At 39.2% G+C, this 18,507-nt stretch overlaps 3 protein-coding genes across 5 annotated transcripts in view; 2 read left to right on the top strand and 1 right to left on the bottom strand.

Moving 5' to 3' along the window:
• The window catches only part of ADAMTSL3 (ADAMTS like 3), a 257,600-nt gene extending 254,613 nt beyond the window's left edge, over positions 1-2,987 (top strand). The window contains exon 31 of the mRNA XM_075575555.1: positions 27-2,987. Coding sequence (XP_075431670.1) covers positions 27-136 — 110 coding nt within the window. The 3' untranslated portion in view covers positions 137-2,987. The remainder of the gene's footprint in view (positions 1-26) is intronic.
• Positions 2,988-3,984: 997 nt separating this feature from the next.
• Positions 3,985-14,903, bottom strand: SAXO2 (stabilizer of axonemal microtubules 2). The gene is made up of 4 exons (XM_075575554.1): positions 14,735-14,903; positions 8,024-8,203; positions 6,722-6,924; positions 3,985-5,990 (listed from the first exon to the last, which is right to left on the bottom strand). The coding sequence occupies exons 1-4, from the start codon at positions 14,770-14,772 to the stop codon at positions 4,996-4,998; spliced, it is 1,416 nt and encodes a 471-aa protein (XP_075431669.1). The 5' UTR covers positions 14,773-14,903; the 3' UTR covers positions 3,985-4,995.
• A 36-nt stretch (positions 14,904-14,939) lies between these two features.
• Positions 14,940-18,507, top strand: part of EFL1 (elongation factor like GTPase 1) — a 117,772-nt gene continuing 114,204 nt past the window's right edge. For 2 of the 3 annotated variants that reach the window (XR_012788898.1, XM_075575552.1), the window contains exons 1-4: positions 14,940-15,052; positions 16,885-16,985; positions 17,677-17,744; positions 17,833-17,917. Coding sequence is in view for 2 of the 3 variants with exons in the window: in XM_075575552.1 (XP_075431667.1) it covers positions 16,895-16,985; positions 17,677-17,744; positions 17,833-17,917 (244 nt within the window). In the remaining variant the exon portion in view is untranslated. Of the gene's footprint in view, positions 15,070-16,884; positions 16,986-17,676; positions 17,745-17,832; positions 17,918-18,507 lie in introns of all 3 variants that reach the window. The other variant, XM_075575553.1, reaches the window with a different exon arrangement.

The raw sequence follows: 18,507 nt of genomic DNA, 5'->3' as shown, positions 1-18,507 counted from the left end.
TTTTAATAAGATTTTTTATTTTTCAGAAGGAGAATGCAAGGATACAACTCACTACTGTACATTTGTAAAACATCTTAAGTTATGCTTAATAGATCGCTACAGAGAAAGGTGTTGTGAAACGTGTAACGGAGCTTAACTCTTCTGAAAAACATGCTCTGCAGTAAAAAGCGAAGAGATAAGAAGAATCCTTTGAATTTGTATAAAGTCTGTACATTTAGGAAGTGTAATAATTTGAGGTCTATTCAATGGAAATCCCTTGAGTGCTGCCAAAAACCTACATTACTAGGTGGGGTTAATGCAAACTATTTCTCGTGGTATTCAGGAAAACTGAACCTATCTTAGATGCCTAGACTATATTTTAATATAGGGGTGGCCAACTCCAGGGCTCAGTGGCCACCAGCAGGATATCCCTAATAACTGGCCTGTTGGTGGCCCTTAAGAACTGGAGTTGCCCACCCTTGTTTTAATGCCACCCACTTATTCATTAAAGAGCTGTAACTTTTAGTGTATGCAAACAGGCCATTAAGTTGAATGGCTAACAGCGTGTTGTAAAAACTGTTTAGCGAATAACCCCTGTAGACACGACATTTTAAATGAAAACTCCTAATCATAGAAATTTAAAGTAAATAAGGACCACTTGGCTCATATAGTCTGTCCTCGGTTATTGAGTGTACAGCACAATCAGCAAACACCAAGTATGTTGACCGGACCAGATCAAATACCATGCCCTGGATTATGTCAAATTGGAGTTCGAAAAGCATTGTGGTTCTTGGTTAACTTTGTAATTAGTTTTTAGCTTTTCCTAATGGTACCCTTCATCAAATCAATTTTGTAAACCGCCAGGGGGTTGTACACAACTATTGGGCAGCAACAGTTCTGTTGTGTTATGCAGAAGAGGTTGAATTGCCATCGGATAGAACCATTAATGGACAAGTGAAGTTAGACGCTACATCAGAAATTAATTTGATGGAAAGAAGCATTTCCTTAAAACAATTCTATTAAACCTTTATAAGAAGTATAACTATGTTAACAGTTCCATACCTGCATAACACTTATACCACTTTTTAAAACCTAATCTCAAACACAAATTACACAGAATGCAGCACTAGACACTTTGTCTCACCCAACTTTTTTTTTTTATGGATTTAGGAAACAAATCGTACACAATTTATCTCTGAATAAGTAATTTTGGAAAACTAAGTAATTTTGGAAACCTATGCCTTATCCAATATAAAATAATAATGTAGCATTACTCACATTAAACTGAAGTTCAGATAATGGGACAGAATCGTATTGTCAAATCCTTTGGATGTTTTTATCTGGGACACAGAGTAGATGTTGCTAATTATTTTGACTTCTAGAACGTGGTAATACCCTTAATGAATACCTTTCTTTACAATACATAATTGGTGGCAGGATCTGCTTTCCTTGTTGATCTTAGACTCCTAGCTTTCATGTAACATCTCCTGTTTGGTAGAATACCATTACATAATTGAGAGCAAAATGGTTAAGCCACTACATCTCCAAAACTGGTGAGCACTTAACAGTCAAATGTGGCAAATTTGTAAGGATTTTAGCAGTAATGTAATGAGGACATTTAGCATAAAAATAATATATATATATATCATGTGAGGCTTATTGCCAACAGTAATAATTCTGCCGTATCCCACAAAAAAAAAAAGAAATAGAGATACATAGAAAACAAGCCTGTTTATTTTATTTAATAAAACATTTCAAGTTTTGATTAGTCAAAAAGAATACAGTGGTGGTTCTACATACACTGAAAATGTGAGTTACGTGTTAGTGAGGTGTACACAGCAGGGACCCGGTGCTCATCCTATAAATTAGGCTCCAAAAATATAGGCTGGAATCATCTTTCATCTGTGCTTATTAAGCAAATGGTGTCCTATTGGTAGTTGGGCAGTGCAAAGAAGAAGAATCTAAAATATTGCACATCACAAGTTGTCCCCGGTCATATATACGGTTCTTAGCCTTATGCTGCACAATCAGACCCTATAACCAATATTACAAGTGTAAAAGTGAGTGTATTCATATATATTTTTGAATCAATGTATCATTGCCTTGTGGTGTGGCTAATGTTTATCTTCCCAAAGTCTGCCCACACACTTGTAATTTAACTTAGAAAAAGAGTAATCCTGATCAACACTTGCAATCAGGGAATATACCCTATAATATTATTTGACCCTATTAAGATTCAGCTGTATCTCAGATCCGAGGGCCAAGAGTCCATTTAGTTTTTAGATAACTCTTCTACTCCAGATTCCTGCATACATTGACTTCCTAATAAGATTTGTTCTTTAATTACTTCAGCTCTCAATTCATTCACCCAACCTACATTTCCAGATTGTCGGATAACAGAACTTTTGCATGACCTTAACTCTAGCTAGTTGAGACATGTCATCGCCACATGTTAGACATTCACACACCACTCTCCAAATCATTTCACAAAAACCACTTTTTGAAGAAACAGTCTGCCTTTCATATGGTTTGCATCACTGAATGTTAAACAAGCACTACTGTATACAAATATTCCAGAACATTAATCAATAATGGGTCTTGATTGTTATTAGAGATTTATAAATTAAGAGATAAAGTTTGTAAAATACTTTTGTACATATTTATGGTCTGATTAAAGTGCAATATTTTGTTCTGTACAGTGTGTAATAAAGATTTTGGGACATATATTTTCTTATTACCAAAACATTTCATTTGTCTTCCTCTTTGTATTTAAAAATTAAAATATGACAACTTATAGCACTTTCTTGCTATGACAAATGTGTCTTTAGCCAAGTATGCATGCAATATGGAAGCACTATTGCTATAATTTGTTATTGTTACCAATAATATGCCATTCCTGCAAAGCGTATTATTCTGATCATAAGCAGTAATCGAAAATGTTTTTATCTTTCATGAAAAGAGTTACAGTATTTTGGCAATAAAATATACTTGAGTTATTGAGACAATAATGATTTTGTTCCCTTCAAGTTCCTTCCCACACATTGTGCTAACTTATCTCCTTCAGGCATACATTTGTGTCATTTGTAACACGTGAGCATGAAAATAAAGCATATAAAATCCCTGAAGTTTGTTACCTACCTATAATGTAATTATGTTGTGACCGGCTGTATTTAGAATTTCAGTTATACTCCAGCATTTTGTTCATTAATTGACTTTTGTACGACTAATACTTTTCAGTTAGATAGAGTAATAAAGTGAAACGTGCTGCGGTAAGTGTATTACAGGGAGGTGTTTTAACTGGCAAACGTCATATGTCTGTTTTTCCGTTTCATTTTGAACACGTTGTCCAACATCAGTGGAGAAGCCTTGAACACATCACTACATATAATGTACCAAAGGCACCTCTGGCAGTAAAGGAATTCATTTCCTTAAAGTTTGAATCTCTCCATGTAGTAAAAATACAGGTTTGGTGTTATGCATCTGTGTGGTCACTTGTAATTTGTTGTGGGCTGCATGAAGGAGGAGGCAATAAGAGCCATGTTGTGGTTGGCCTAGTTAAAAGGATTTACATTGGGTTAGTTGATTGCAGTTCCACGTCCTCAATTTCCTAGCATATGATCCTGACACTCAAACTAACCTCCTACAGCAGGGGTGGGAAACTCCAGTCCTCAAGGGCTACCAACAGGTCAGGTTTTCAGGATACCCCTGCTTCAGTACAGGTGGCTCAGTCACAGCTTCAGCACAGGTGGCTCAATCGAAGACTAAGCCACTGATTGAGCCGCCTGTACTGAAGCAGGAATATCCTGAAAACCTGACTTGTTGGTGGCCCTTGAGGACTGGAGTTGCTCACCCCTATCTTACACGCTTGGGCAAGGAACAGGTCTTAGTGTAAACTGCCAATGTCTGGGTCATTTTGCTCTTCACTTAGTAGTTCTAAATATATAGTTAGCTTTCCCAAAATTGATTTTATTGAGTGCAATGCTACTTTTAAAAATGGAAATAAGCAACTGTCTTAATCATGATTTTATTAGTGAAAATGTATGTTTGATCATACAGGTAGAATGTAATCATTGTTACACAATAATATTTGATACTGTATGTAACACATTTGAAAAGAATAGATAAGATTGGTTCCTTTTTAATCAGAAAAGAGAGCAAAATGGAGATGAAAACACTTTAGATTCTTTGTCACATCATATTTGTAAATCATTTACATTAATCAAGCAACTATTGGGTGATTTTTCTGTCACATATATTAGAAGTTATCATTTGAATTGTCATCATTCATTTTAAAGAGTTACGTTATAGTCCTTATAATGATAAGAAATATAATGTAACATTGACATGCTGAAGACCAACGATAGGACAATACTGTACGTGAAAGTAGAGCTTTGTAAAGCACTATACTTTATTAAATACAATATAAGTTGAATAATACCTTTTTATTTAGTCTGTCTTTATGAATATATGTATAAGTGGTGTAATTAATACAAAACCAAATTATTCCTGTATTTGATTTAGAGTATTGGAAACAGATAAACCACCTATTTATTTATTTTTCATATGGAACATATATATCCTACTATAATTCTATTTACCAAGCCACACAAGCATGACTATGTAACACATGTTATTAAAGCAGTGTTGTGCGTTTTTCTTTTACTGCTATAAAACCAATCTATTGTATATTGTATATTGTTGTTCCCTAATATATAGGTGGATGACTACACTACATTCACACTCAGGTTGTTTTACTGCAACCAGAGCCTTCGACATGATGCTGTTATGAGAGATTGTACCCTTGAGAATTCCTTGTTACATTATTTAATACGTATGGACGTTTCCAACAGAATTTAAATGATATAGTGCGTTATAATGAAAATGGCAAAATAGTTTATTAGGTCAATCAACCCAGAAAAACTGCAGTTTCACTATATAAAGTTCATGTTATTATAATGTATTTTATTGTAAGTATTTTGCATTCTTTAATCCTTCTGAGTAAAATTACAATTTCAGTTAAGACATCACAGCAATTGCCTTTGAGAGATTATTTTCATGTATCTTAGAAAACGCATTGATTTCAGGAGTTAAAATCTTCCGAAACATTTTGTGGCCTCGTTGATCAGTATTTTCGAAGGCATAGCCAGGGGGACAGGGATAGATTGCTGGACAGATTTCGTTCTTCTTGGGTGTATAATCTGCACGGTACAAGGTGCCACCTTCAAAGGGAATAGAGCTGTGGAGTACTATATTTGGAGGCTTACAACTTTGAGTTAGATTTACCTCGTGGGGTAAATAGTGAGATTTGAATGTAGTTAATCCATCAAATGGTCCAGTAGGATTTGGAATTTGATGCTCTTTCCTAATCATTTCTGGCCGACCCGTTTCCCAGGCTCTAAAATCATCTTTCATTGTTGTGTTTCCTTGGAATGGCATATTGCTTCTCCTTCCATGGGACACTGGTAATATGGGGGCTACTGGAAGCTGCTTATGTGGAACATAATCCAGATGAGTTGTAGTGTCTAGCTCCATGCGAGTGGTAGGTGGAATATACTCGTGTGATTTGTGAACATGGGGTAGGCCCAGTGACCATGGCAGATACCTATCTTGGAATTCAGTACTACCCTCAAAGCGAGCGCCGCTACCAATTTTGCCATGCGCGGGTTTAAAGCTCTTTGTCAGCTCTCCAAGTGTACCCTTAAAATTGAGCCGATGGGTGGTAAGATCATCAAACGGTTGGCTGCTAGGCTTGTATTCTTGTTTCAGCCTGGCAAATCTTGGTTCTACATTATAAGGAACGTAAGAAATGCGATGGCTTGTCACACCATCAAAGGGAATCTCACTAAGCTTAGCTATACCAGGTGGCTTACAACTTTCCCTTGGCACTAGCCCTTTTGGGAAATAAGCATCCTGAAAGGTAGTTGCATTTCCAAACTTCACTGTTGGAGGTTGATAAGAATGGTCCTGTTTAGCAAGTTCTCTTTTTTGGATACCCCATGGTATGTAGTCATCTTAAAAAAACAATGATATAAAACAAAAATAGTCAGTATGAGTAACAGATTTATATTATTTAAAAAACGGTTGAATATATGTGCCTTTCTTTTGTATCCTGTTCTTCGAACTCATCTATTCTTTGTTACAAATGCTGCTTTTCTTTCCCTATCTGAGTTAAAAATCATTCTTCCACCTCTACATGTCTTAACGATGCTCACATTTTAATGGTGTATTTGATAAAGTAACACTAGCGCTGGTAGCTTCCTTGCAAAATGTTATGTAATCCAAAGAAGAAAAAAGAAGCTAAAATAAATAATTGCTACAAGTAAATAGTATATCAAAACAAACTATGTTAACAGTTTATTTTAAATACTTGTCAAATAATATAGTGGCGACACAAACAATATTACAAGATCACTACCATGGTGAAAACCAGAGAATACGATTTTTGTAGCATATATCTGTGCTTGTTTTACCTGAAGAAGGCTGCGCTCAGGGTGCCGGCGTCGCGATGTGTGCACGCACGATTGGGACTTTTACCTGTGTTCCTATGGTAGTATCAGAAGTGCCCATGACGGCGCTGTAGCGCGTCGACGCTGCCACATTTTGGACCGACAAGTAGATTTGTGTTTCGAACTGCAGTCGCGTGACGTCAGCGTCACGTGAGCTGGTTCAGCCAATGTGTGGTTCACTTACACGATATATCTGGACATTTATATCTGTGGTTAAAGGTTGGTGGATCATTTACCTTTATATGTAGGATTTGTATCGAACTTTCCGGTGTTGATCTTTCGCCCATCCACCGGCCGTGCTGGTACCACTGGTTGTATTTTATAAGGGTTATAATCTCTATTGTAGGTGGTTCCAAGCTCAATTTGACCGGGTTTTGGTTGATATTCTTGGTGTCTAGGTACAGGGCGGGTTATTACATCATATGGAATGTAGTCTGACCTAAAATGTGGGCAACAAATGCAGCAATGGGGAAACAAGTATTTCAAGTCGGCAAGACGTGAATAATTAAAATGAATGAGATGGCCAAAGTGCCTATTCAATATGCGGTGAAGCCGCGGCAAAGAAGATTTCAGTCCCATTCTGATCTCTTCTCCATCACACAGAAGATGGGTTTGTGTTGAGTATGAATGTAAATAGTATAAAGATAAAAAAGGAGAATGATTTTCTGGGCTGAGGAAATGGCTCTGTGAGTAGAGGCACTAACATGGATAACAAGTTTGGGAGCCTGGTTCAATTCCCGGTGTCAGCTCCTTGTGACCCTGGGCGAGTCAGTTTATCTCCCTGTGTCTCAGGCACCAAAAAATTGTAAGCTCTACGGGGCAGGGACCTGTGCCTGCAACATTCCTATGTGCTGCGTACTGCACACTATACTGTAATTGTGAAGCACCTTGAGTCCCACTGGCAGAAAAGCGCTATATGAAATACAGTTATTATTATTAACCTTGGGTAACTTGTAAAAGTAGCTCACAAAGGACAGGTTGCAGAGTAGCGACACACAGAAGGGTTATTCACTAAAGAGCACTAGATTTTAGTGCACGATATTGACTATTTTACTCTAGTGAGAACCCATTACTGTGAAGGGACAGCTCCTTCTGCAACATCGGAAATAACCACAAGAGGCAATAAAGTTGCAGAGTCGCCAACGTTTAAATGAGAACATCTTCACTGGATACGAGATAATAATGGGCTCAAATATTATAATACTATTGAATTTCAAACTTACATGACCGCAAGAGCAAAATATTTGAATTAAGGGAGAGTTGTAAAGAAGGTTGGAAAGATTTAAACAAATGGTGCACAACCAAAAAGTGACGAGTCCAAAAATAAAAATATAATTCTATTTAACCGCAGTTAAAATGGAGGTACAAACAAATCCTCCAGTGCGTTTCGCGCTATATCAAGGAGTTGTAAAGAATACTGGCTGAATTAAAAACGAAGCAGGAATGGCACTCCTGATTATGAAAGAGGTAGGTGCTGGAAGTGGGTATAGTTATTTTGCCATTTCACACAGAATAAATTCAGTGTTCAAACACATTACCTAAAGGTGGTTATTCCTTCCATTCTTCCACCGTGCCCTTTGTACTCATGCTTGGGTTTCATGCTGTGCCGGGGTTGCACATTATCATACTGCGGGTACTTGTCCACATATTCCGTAATAACACATGGCCCCCAGGTTTTGTCAGAAAGCGATGTAGGCATATGGGGGCAATGGTGGCGCCTGTAGAAAAAAAAACAAAAACGTGCAGTTAGGGAAACCTATATAACAAGCTGATATTTAATGAGGCAATCTACAACCCACTGAATATATACCACGTATGTACTTATCAAAATGTAATACATGCAAATGTAAAGTGACCTAAATGTTCTCAATATTTCCTCCTTGAGTATCATTGTTAATGCAGCAGTTCTCCTTACTCATTTTTTGGGGTGGGGGGTGATAGGTGGGATACAGGTGGTCCCTGGACCTGATACACATTAATTTCAGCTACAGGGTCCCCCAGGTTCCCGAGATACAGACCTGTAAACGTAGTGCCGGTAAAACGGGTGTATTAAATCTCCTGCGACAACGCGGCTCATTAGGAAGCCACAATGTCACCCGGCCAAGCTTCCTATTGAAACAATCAGGAAGTAACGACGCTACCATTCCCGGCATCTATCTCGGAAACCAGGGGGTCCCCGCAGATGACATTAATGTGGTTCAGCTCCGCGGACCCCTGCTTCCCACCTATGTAAAAAAAAAATTAAAAAAAAGTCTGGTGTGTGGAACGGCTCCATAAAATAATGTCACCTTGGACCGAACTGTTTATATAACCCACAGATGGAGGACAGGCTGGATGGTGTAACTCTTTCAAAGCTTAAATATATAAAATTTGAATAATCTGTATTGTATTTTCTACAGTGTGCATTCTGTCTGCATCACGCAGCATGTGAGCGAGTTCATGTTCATATAGACCAGCGGTTACCAACCTTTTTTTTATACCCTGCACCCACTGCTACAAAATATTTGTTCCCGCAAAACCCTATTAAATATCATCACCTCCTCATCAGACTGGGTGGCGGCAACCCTGGGCGGGCGGTGGGCGGCGTCTCCCGGCATGCTCCGGCATCTTCACCTTGAAACTATTCTCAATATGGCCACGCGGCGTCAAATGGCGCAGTGTTGCCATGACAACGGGAACGCTGTGTGACGTATCCGCGTCACGTGGTGTCCTTTGCCATGACAACGGAGCGCTACGAGAAGTAACGCTGTGCCGCGTAGCGTCCCATTGTCATGACAACGCGGTGCCACGTGTCGCCGTGCGGCAATATTGAGAAGAGTTGCACTGTGAAGATGCCGGGACACGCCACTTAAGGTATTTCAGAAAAACATTCTCCGGTTCGGCCTTCTGTAGAAGGTGGCAACCCTGGCGGCCACACAAGCCGGTCAGGTAAGTATGTCCAGAGAGGTAATACCGGACACATACATGGCCAGTATAACTTCATTTTGTACTGGACAGTGTCCATATACAGGACAGTACGATTCAATACTCGAAACCTGACAACCCTACTTGACACTGTGGATGCAAAGCATTGTGTGGAAAGACTTTGTACGCTGCTGCTGTAATTGACAGCTATACCACCAACACTGCGGTACAATTTGGGGTCCGCACACAGGCTCAGGAACCCACTATACTGCCTGGCATCCGCCATTAAATTTTTTGGGCGGTGAACCCCATGTAAACACAACACAAACACCCTGTTGATAAGACAACTTAGAATAGAATAAACAGCACAGCAAATGTCTCTTTGTTTTAGAAGGCACCCAATCTGGTGACCTCTCATGGACAGTCTTGGTATGACATTTGTTCTACCACTGAACTAGTAAATTCATGTAAACTTTAAAGGGTATTTAAAGCTGCAGTTCAAGCAATATCCTGCATGTGGTTTTTTTTTCTTTTAATAAATCAGTTCTGTAGTAAGAAAAAATACTTTTAGCATTTTCTGTTTCAAAAAACAACAACTTTGAAAGACCAATTTTCTTGTATTCTATTTTAACAACCATGCTTGTTACTACAGCAACCATTTACATTCCCCATATTTAAAGATGTCGCCAAGCCTTCGCCGATCAATAGACGGAGAACGAATTGACCGGCAGCTATGCAGTTCTTTAGGTAAGTAGAGATTGCCCACATGAAGATATTGAAGTAAAAAAAAAAAACTAAAAAAAAACGGGAGCTTGAACTGCAGCTTTAAAGGTACTCCTTATCAGAATAGATTAATGTATTAGATATGCTAAAACAATAAACATTGATTGTAAATTATTTCCAGTCATTTTAAAAATGTACATCGAGCTGTGGCCATTGTTTACAAAAGAAAAAAAAAGAATGGTTTGAAAATGGGATTCAAGGATTAGTTTGTGGGGGCCACAGAATCAAACCATTTGCTGCCAGAACAATCTGCAATGCATTGCAGACTCCTATGACATTGGAGGGGTGAAACAAGTATCGACAAAGAAATATTTTTACAGATATTGATAACTACACACTAATTGAAGTAATAAAACAATTCCTTAAATGTAACGCATAATAAATACAGCATATAAATAAATACATGCAACAAAAATGGTGCAGATTATCTCATTGTGTTTTAAATGGTTGCCTTAAATATATATATATATGCGCTATAATTGTACTACTTTAACAATCATACTTAAATATTCATGCTTTGGAAAGCAATTAATTAAAACTAGTGGAAGTCAATAGATCTCATTACAAAATAGTCCCTTTGTATACATGTCCCTTAGTAACTCTTTGCAATGTGTACAGCAAATGATTGACACACCCAGGTAACACTCCAAGGCAACTACTCAACACCTTGGACCTCTTTAGAGCTACATGGATTGACAACAACTTTGACTTCTCATGTCAAATGAAGCTATACTGATTCTAGTTTATTAAACACTTACTTACCATACTTTAGTCCTGATAATTGTATTGCTTGATCAGATAACTTAAGGTTCAGCTAGGGTGATGTTGCATTAACATTGTATTTTCCAAGGTGTAAACAGGTTTCCAATTCTTTAAAAAAATAAATAAAAGAAATACAGCTACAGAGCTCTATCCTGGTAAGGATATCCCATAGGAATCCATCAGATTAATATAATAAAATAATGATCAACAGCTGCCAGTGCCACAGGTAGAGATCCAATGTATCGGCCCAGTGCATTAGATCTAAAAGCTGACGATGGCTATTTTAAGTCTGTTATTGGTCTTTTAAAATAATACATTTAATTAAATGTACAATTAAGAGAATATTAATTGGTTCCCCATTTAGAGCATTTGGTTAATTTGATGACTGAATTTGCAGGCCTAGAAAAATTATCATTCACAAAACGGAAGAAAATACTTTTTTGTATGAAGACATATTCTGGATTGTTATAGTACCTAAATGAGTTGTATAAATAGATGAAGATCTGCGAGATAGCTAATTAAATATATATATATTTTTACGTTTATCCTCCTCTTAAAGTAGAAAAACTTAAAAAATCCTATATGGTTTTTTTTTAAAATAAATCTGTTCGGTAGTATTAGATAATACTGACTGCATTTTCTTTTTAACGCCTAATGCCATTTTTTTTTAATGTACTGATTGATCATCCTTTGGTTGCTACAGCAACCATTTAGAAAGTCATATCCACTTCCTCTTTTGAAACAGGCTCTGACACACCTTGTTGACACCTTGTTGAGTTCTGCCCTTTTGGCAAGAAAGTATCACAAACAGATCTGTTGCTGTGCTCCAAAGAGCAGACTGTCTATTGTGCTGAAAGCTGTAACAATAATGTGTTACACTTAGTAATGTAATGTTATATATCAGCTGCAGCATTTCACAGACAGCAGCGCAAAGTTAGAAGGCGGCCATTTCATTAGGCACACAATCAGGATTTTTACAGATTTATAACAGGAGCACCAAATGATTGCAAATTTAGGTAAGAATGTAGAATTATACGTTGCTACATGCTTTACATGTACAAATAATAAGAAAAAAAGGGGGAATGCAGTATTGCTGTTAATGGGTCCCTATATCATTTCCTTTTATATCTCTAAACAAATATACAAAGTTTGGTAATTGAAATATCGTATATGTCTTGTGTACAGTGAAAAGTAAACATTGCAGTCCTTGTATTTGCTTTGTTACGTTTTTAAATGCAGTTTTGCTCATTATATTCTGCATATTATACTAATTACAAAAGAAAAATAAAGAATCCATCACTATTGTCATACAACACGTATTGTTCTGCACACCAATGATGCTTACAATGTGTTGAATTTGAGTAATACTTTTAAATTATCACAATCACAATGGGTGCCCTTGAAGATTGAGAGATTTTTTTTCATGAGGAATATTTTTCTGCATTAACACAGTTTTGTTAACAGTATCAACATTCCCCCCTAACCAGCAGATGTGAAACCTTGCAAAGAGGAACAGGTTTCATAGTTGGAATAAAATAAAGGAATCTTTTATTTATTTTTTTCTAACTCCACCAATGAGCGTATCTACTTTTAAAGAAACATTAATAGAAACCTGTTTTTGAAAGAAGTAGATTCCTCCATTCACTACACTAATAAACTCTACCTAACTATTAAGGGGACTCCTTGCAACACAACTGAAAATATTGTGTTCCTATTAGACTGTGACAAAGGTTCCCACAAATCATTGTGAGTCTGTGAATTGCCGGTGTCGGCTCCTTGTGATCTTGGATACGTCACTTTATCTCCCTGTAACTCAGGCACCAAAACATAAAACATAGATTGTAAGCTCATCTGGTCAGGGACGGTGTCTGTAAAAATTCCTATGTGCTGTGTGATTAAATACCCCTTTTTTTCAGCTACGTGTAGTGCTGCGTCTCCTTCCTTGGTCATTTACTTTTGGTGAAGTATCTTTGTGTATTGTGTATTGGTGAAAAGTGTGTGTGTGTGTATATTGTATAAATATATATCAAACGGAAATAGCCGTGTTAGTCAAGTTGCGATAGTGCAGAATAACCGAGTACTTCAGTATTAGGTGATACCTTTTTATTTGGACTAACAATTTATGTCATAGGACAAGCTTTCGGGAGTTCTCCTCTCTTCTTCAGGTGCCCTGACGTAGAGAGGAGGCCTCTCGAAAGCTGTCCTATGACATAAATTGTTAGTCCAAATAAAAAAGGTATCACCGAATACTGAAGTACTTATATACATGGCAAAGAAAGGAGACAGAACTCCTTTAAAATAGTCCAAAAATAGCCTGGTCCAGTACCTTAAAGGTATGTAAATAATACGTTACCATCCAGACAAACGATAGAGACAGCACTCAGAAGGTGAGTTTGCAAAAAAACTACTGTATATTGTCATAAACAACACACAGAACCGATGTTTCGTACCCATAGAGAGACCTTTATACCCTTGATAAACTTACCTTCTGAGTGCTGTCTCTACCTTATTGTTTGTCTGGATGGTAACATATTATATATATATATATATATATATATATATATATATATATATATATATATATATATATATATATATATATATATATTTATATATATATTTTAAAACCAGAGACAGAACATAAAACACAGACAAAGCTCAGTTTTTAGCACATCCAGTGAGACTCATACACGGTACAGTGCCTAAATATATACGTATAAATATCTAATAAGTAAAATGGTCTTTTAGTTTGACATTTTTGGCCAAAATTGTTGTAAGCCCCTGAGCCAACGCCAAGGCAGACCACATATCAGGGGTCCCTAACGCTAATATTAATAATTCTTAATAACCTGTGTAATAACAGGAAGAATGATTTATAGTAAATCTGTCAATAAAAGCTTCAGTCAGACTCAGAACTTTGCAACTAATATTGACAGATTTACTATAAATCATTCTTCCTGTTATTACACAGGTTATTAAGAATTTATATTAGCGTTAGGGACCCCTGATATGTGGTCTGCCTTGGCGTTGGCTCAGGGGCTTACAACAATTTTGGCCAAAAATGTCAAACTAAAAGACCATTTTACTTATTAGATATTTATACGTATATATTTAGGCACTGTACCGTGTATGAGTCTCACTGGATGTGCTAAAAACCGAGCTTTGTCTGTGTTTTATGTTGTGTCTGGTTTTAAAATATATATTGCCATGCTCAGTAGCACTCCTCTGTGACACTCATATGCTTATATATATGTTGTGGTCATTTTGGGGGTTCAATAGGAGCTTGTTAGGTGTCCAGTATGTTATATATATATATATATATATATATATATATATATATATATATATTAGTGTGTGTGTGTGTGTGTGGTTTTATATAAATATATATCTGTATACGTAGTATAATACATATATATACATACATAGTGTGTGTGTGTAGGTGTCGTTTTGTATAAATATATATATTTGTATATGTAGTTTATATATATATATATATATATATATATAGTTAATTACTATGCATTATATATATATATATATATATATATATATATATATATATATATATATATATATATATATATATAGTTAAGTACTATGCATTTTAATTGCACTTGTATCTGGCTTGCAATGTTTGAGATGTTAATACGTCAGTATAAGTGCAGTGCTGCTGCTGCCCCATGTCCTGTATAATGAGGTCAGTGCTCCCCTCTGTATAATGAGGTCAGTGCCCCCCTCTGTATAATGAGGTCAGTGCCCCCCTCTGTATTCGGCTGATGCCCCCCTAGTCGGGCTCTTACCCGCAGGTGCATATTTCGCAGATACATTTGCGCTTCATGTTCCCTCCCGGGCAGCGCTCGGACACACACACCGCGCGGGGACACACCGCCGCTGCTGCTGCCTCTGACAACAAAGCGCGGGGACACTGGGGGGTAACCCCGGTAACCAAGCAAGCGGGCCGGTCACCTAGCAACGCCGCACAGCGTCCTGTCAACCGCGCAGGAGCGGCGCCGTGACGTCACACACAAGGGTGAGAGGGGAACGCGAGTCGAGTGCCGCCACTTCCGGGTGTGGGCAGCACATGCGCTGGAGAGGAGCTGCACAGGCTGTCACTGGGGGTGAGTGACACTCACAGGTATATAATGAAGGGGAGCTAGGGGCTTCCCAAACAACAAGGCTGCTGCATAATTCACTTGTTGCTACATACTCTCCAACTGCCCCTCTGCACCCTCCAATTGCCCCCCTGCACCCTCCAATTGCCCCCCTGCACACTCCAACTGCCCCCCTGCACCTGCCCCTCTGCACCCTCCAACTGCATGCAACTCCAACTCTACCCGTGTTTGTGTCCTGTAAGACCAGCTGTACCAATTGTACATAAACGTTTTTGTGTGTGGTAAGCTGCATAGTTTTGGGGGACTTTCATTGAAACGCTTGGGAAATTCCTCCATCCAACACGGAACATTTTGTAAAGCAGAACTGCCTGACCTGAGGAGGAGAGGAGAACTCTTGAAAGCTTGTCTTGTACTATTCATTGTTAGTCCAAATAAAAAAAGGTATCATGCTGAAGTTCTCATTTACTCTGATCCATCCAACATGGATGTAAAGGGTACTAAAAGCACAATACAGGTTAGCGTGTGTGTGTGTGTTTTTTTTTTCCATTACAGGCTTGAAGTAGGGGGTCTCCAGAGCTGAACTGTGTTAATTTCAGCTCTGGGGACCTGCAGCTCCCAGGGATACTTGCCTCTGTAGTGGGTGCCGCTATCTCCGCGGTGTTCAACGGTCCAGGTAATTCTGGTCAATAGGAAGCCGCACCGGATGACATCATGGCTTCCTATTGGCCCATGTGAAGCGGGACATTTTAAACACTGCCATTAGATTAAGGAACACCGTTTCTCTGCCTGCAGGGGTAGAGTTACCACTAAGGCCGCGTTCACACAGGGAGCTTCGCGACGCTGCTTGCGCGCATCCGCTTGTGCACGCCTCCGTCTGCTGGGCGATGTGTGATCATCCTCCGCAGACGGAATGATGCGACATCCAGGAAGTGTGTGTAGCAGGTCTGTGCGTGCGTGCATTTGTCTGTGTGTGTGTCCATGGCCCCAAAGCGCCCCGAAGCTAGTTTTATTTTATTGATTTTTATTTATTTATTTATTTTAGTTTAGTTTACAGAGGTTCATTATCCCCCAGCACAGATCTGCCCCGAAACCCACTGCACCAAGGGGATCATATACTGAGAGGGGGGGGGGGGTCCCAGTCCCTTGTCCCGTCCCTACTGCCGAGTCTCTGGTCAATTTCAGGAGCCAATCAATGTAAACGTCTAGTGATTGGCTGCTGAAATTGACATCACGCTGCTGCAGCCGGAGATCACAGATTGAAAAGACTTTTGCGACTGTAGCAGCGTTGACGCTGTACTTTGCAGCCAATAGTACAGTAGTTTCAATACTGAACACTACCATTGGCTGCTAGGCATCTGTGATTAACGCGCGCACGTCGTGTAGCGTGCTATGTGAGTGGGGCCTAAGGAGGTGAAGTATCTCTAGAAGCAGGGGGTCTCCAGAGCAGAAATGAACACAGTTCAGCTATGGAGACCCCTGCTTCAAACCTGTAATAGAAAAAATTATATATGTTTTAATATTAACCTGTATTGCTGCAATATTAATGCTGTCTCCTTCGTGGATGCACCCTTCTCATGTGCAATGAGAACTTTACACTGTCCTGTGGCACTGGGTGCTACATAAACTTGAGGGCCATATGTACTAACTGGTGTTTTTATCTTCAAGGCACCTTATGACTCATTCACTTGAATAGGATGTAAAGTATCTTCCTGTTTAGCAAAAGTGTCCTTCAATGGTACAAATGTTAAGTCTTATTCATGTAAAGGAATCTTTTTTTTTTTTTTTTTATCCAATTCCTCTTCTTCATCTGCATTCAGTTAATGACATATCCTTTTCAGATAATACACAATGGGATTCGTTAGCTTGGACAGAATCATTGCACTCCAAAAGAAGACTGCTAACATCCGGAACATATGTATATTGGCTCACGTGGACCACGGTAAGGGATTTGCTCTTAGGCCGCGCTTATAGTGCCGTTGATGGCAATGGCGGCACGACAGGTGACATCACCCGTCGCCACAGTCGAAAGTTATATTGCGCCGGGCGGTAGCGTCGCGGGTTTCCGGCCATTTGATTGGTTCAAGTGCCGTCACATGAGGCGACAGCCCTTGAAAAATCTAATTTTGCCGGCTACCAGTTTTCGCGATGGCGACGTCGCATTGTCGCCATCGAGCTTACTATAAGCGCACGCGGCGGCAATGCATTTGTTTTCGGGCAACGTCCCGTCGTTGGCACTATTATGCGGCCTTAGTAATGAAAGCTAGTGGTAAGATTGTGTTTACATTTGAAAAATGAGCTAATTAATCATGAATAACCCCCTCCCCTTAAAATTGCCTTGTGACAAAATGACCATCATGACAAGATACAAATGCCAGAGCACAGACGTGGCTTCACTGGGGTCACTGATTACAAAATATTGTCGTGGATTTTCTAATCCACGACAATAATTGAGCATTGCAACTCTGGTCTGCACCTGTGACCTCTTTGCTGTTTGAGGTGCTGTTAGCCTTAGTTTAATCCCCTGCAATACATCCCACCCAGCTTCACAATATTGTTATTGCAGTTTAAAGCTTTCTTTATTTAATCCCTTCGTGTTTTTTTTTTTTAACAATGGGATTTTTCTCTCTTAGGTAAGACTACTTTAGCCGACTGTCTTATATCTAGCAATGGGATCATCTCGAGCCGACTGGCAGGGAAGGTACGTCTTGTTTATCGAAGACGTGGGCACACGCTTATTGTAATGTAATCATTGGGCTCTTCTCTTTTAACCTTTTATTTGTTTGCAGTTGCGTTACTTGGACAGTCGAGAAGATGAGCAGATACGAGGGATCACCATGAAATCCAGCGCAATCTCCCTGCAGTTCAAATCTGGTATTGTTGTTGTTTTTTTTTTTTTTTACTGTCACACTTGGTTCAAAAAAAATATTCTATTAAGTCCCATATGTCCTTGAAACTCAGTACAACGGTAAAGGGATTCGGGTTATATGTGAAACTGAAAAGACTAGGTCTTTGGTTTTATCATCACTTGGGCCGTTTTGTGGGTGCTATTTTCACTTAGAGAGTTGTAAAGGAACTTCTCTTAGTAACTAATAGGCAGTCTTCAGATGCAGGGAGAGCTGTCACAGTAGAAGTCCAGTTAACTGGCCCGCCAACTGCTTTCCTGGGGGACAGGACGAAGTCTTGACCTGGGCCCCCGGGTTGTTGAGGGGTGCAGGGGGACGCTGGCAGCGAGTTGGGCGGTGGCGGGGTTCCTTCCTGGTGAGCATCAGAATCATGGTCATGGGGGGGAGGGTTCCTTGTGGGCCTGGCAGAGGAAGTAGCCGACCGGCTGATTACGGAAGTTGCACCGGCTTCCGACCGGGACCAACATTACGGCGTTTTACGGCTGGACCACCACCCTCTGGGCGCGGGCACTTGTCCTGATTCTCCCCACATGCATGCAATTCAGTTAACTGGAAAAC

The sequence above is a fragment of the Ascaphus truei genome, chromosome 18 (assembly GCF_040206685.1).
Source record: "Ascaphus truei isolate aAscTru1 chromosome 18, aAscTru1.hap1, whole genome shotgun sequence".
In the NCBI taxonomy this organism is placed as follows: domain Eukaryota; kingdom Metazoa; phylum Chordata; class Amphibia; order Anura; family Ascaphidae; genus Ascaphus; species Ascaphus truei.
Note: the sequence above shows the minus strand (reverse complement) of the source record. Positions and strands in the feature narration are given on the sequence as shown.

Excerpts from the sequence above, each read along its gene's own strand:
- SAXO2 (XM_075575554.1), bottom strand. The coding sequence starts at position 14,772 with ATGAAGCGCAAATGTATCTGCGAAATATGCACCTGCGG. Across the intron at positions 8,204-14,734 it reads TGCGAAATATGCACCTGCGG|GCGCCACCATTGCCCCCATA; the intron begins GTAAGAGCCCGA and ends TTTTTTCTACAG. Across the intron at positions 5,991-6,721 it reads TACAAATCCTACATATAAAG|ATGACTACATACCATGGGGT; the intron begins GTAAATGATCCA and ends TGTTTTTTTAAG.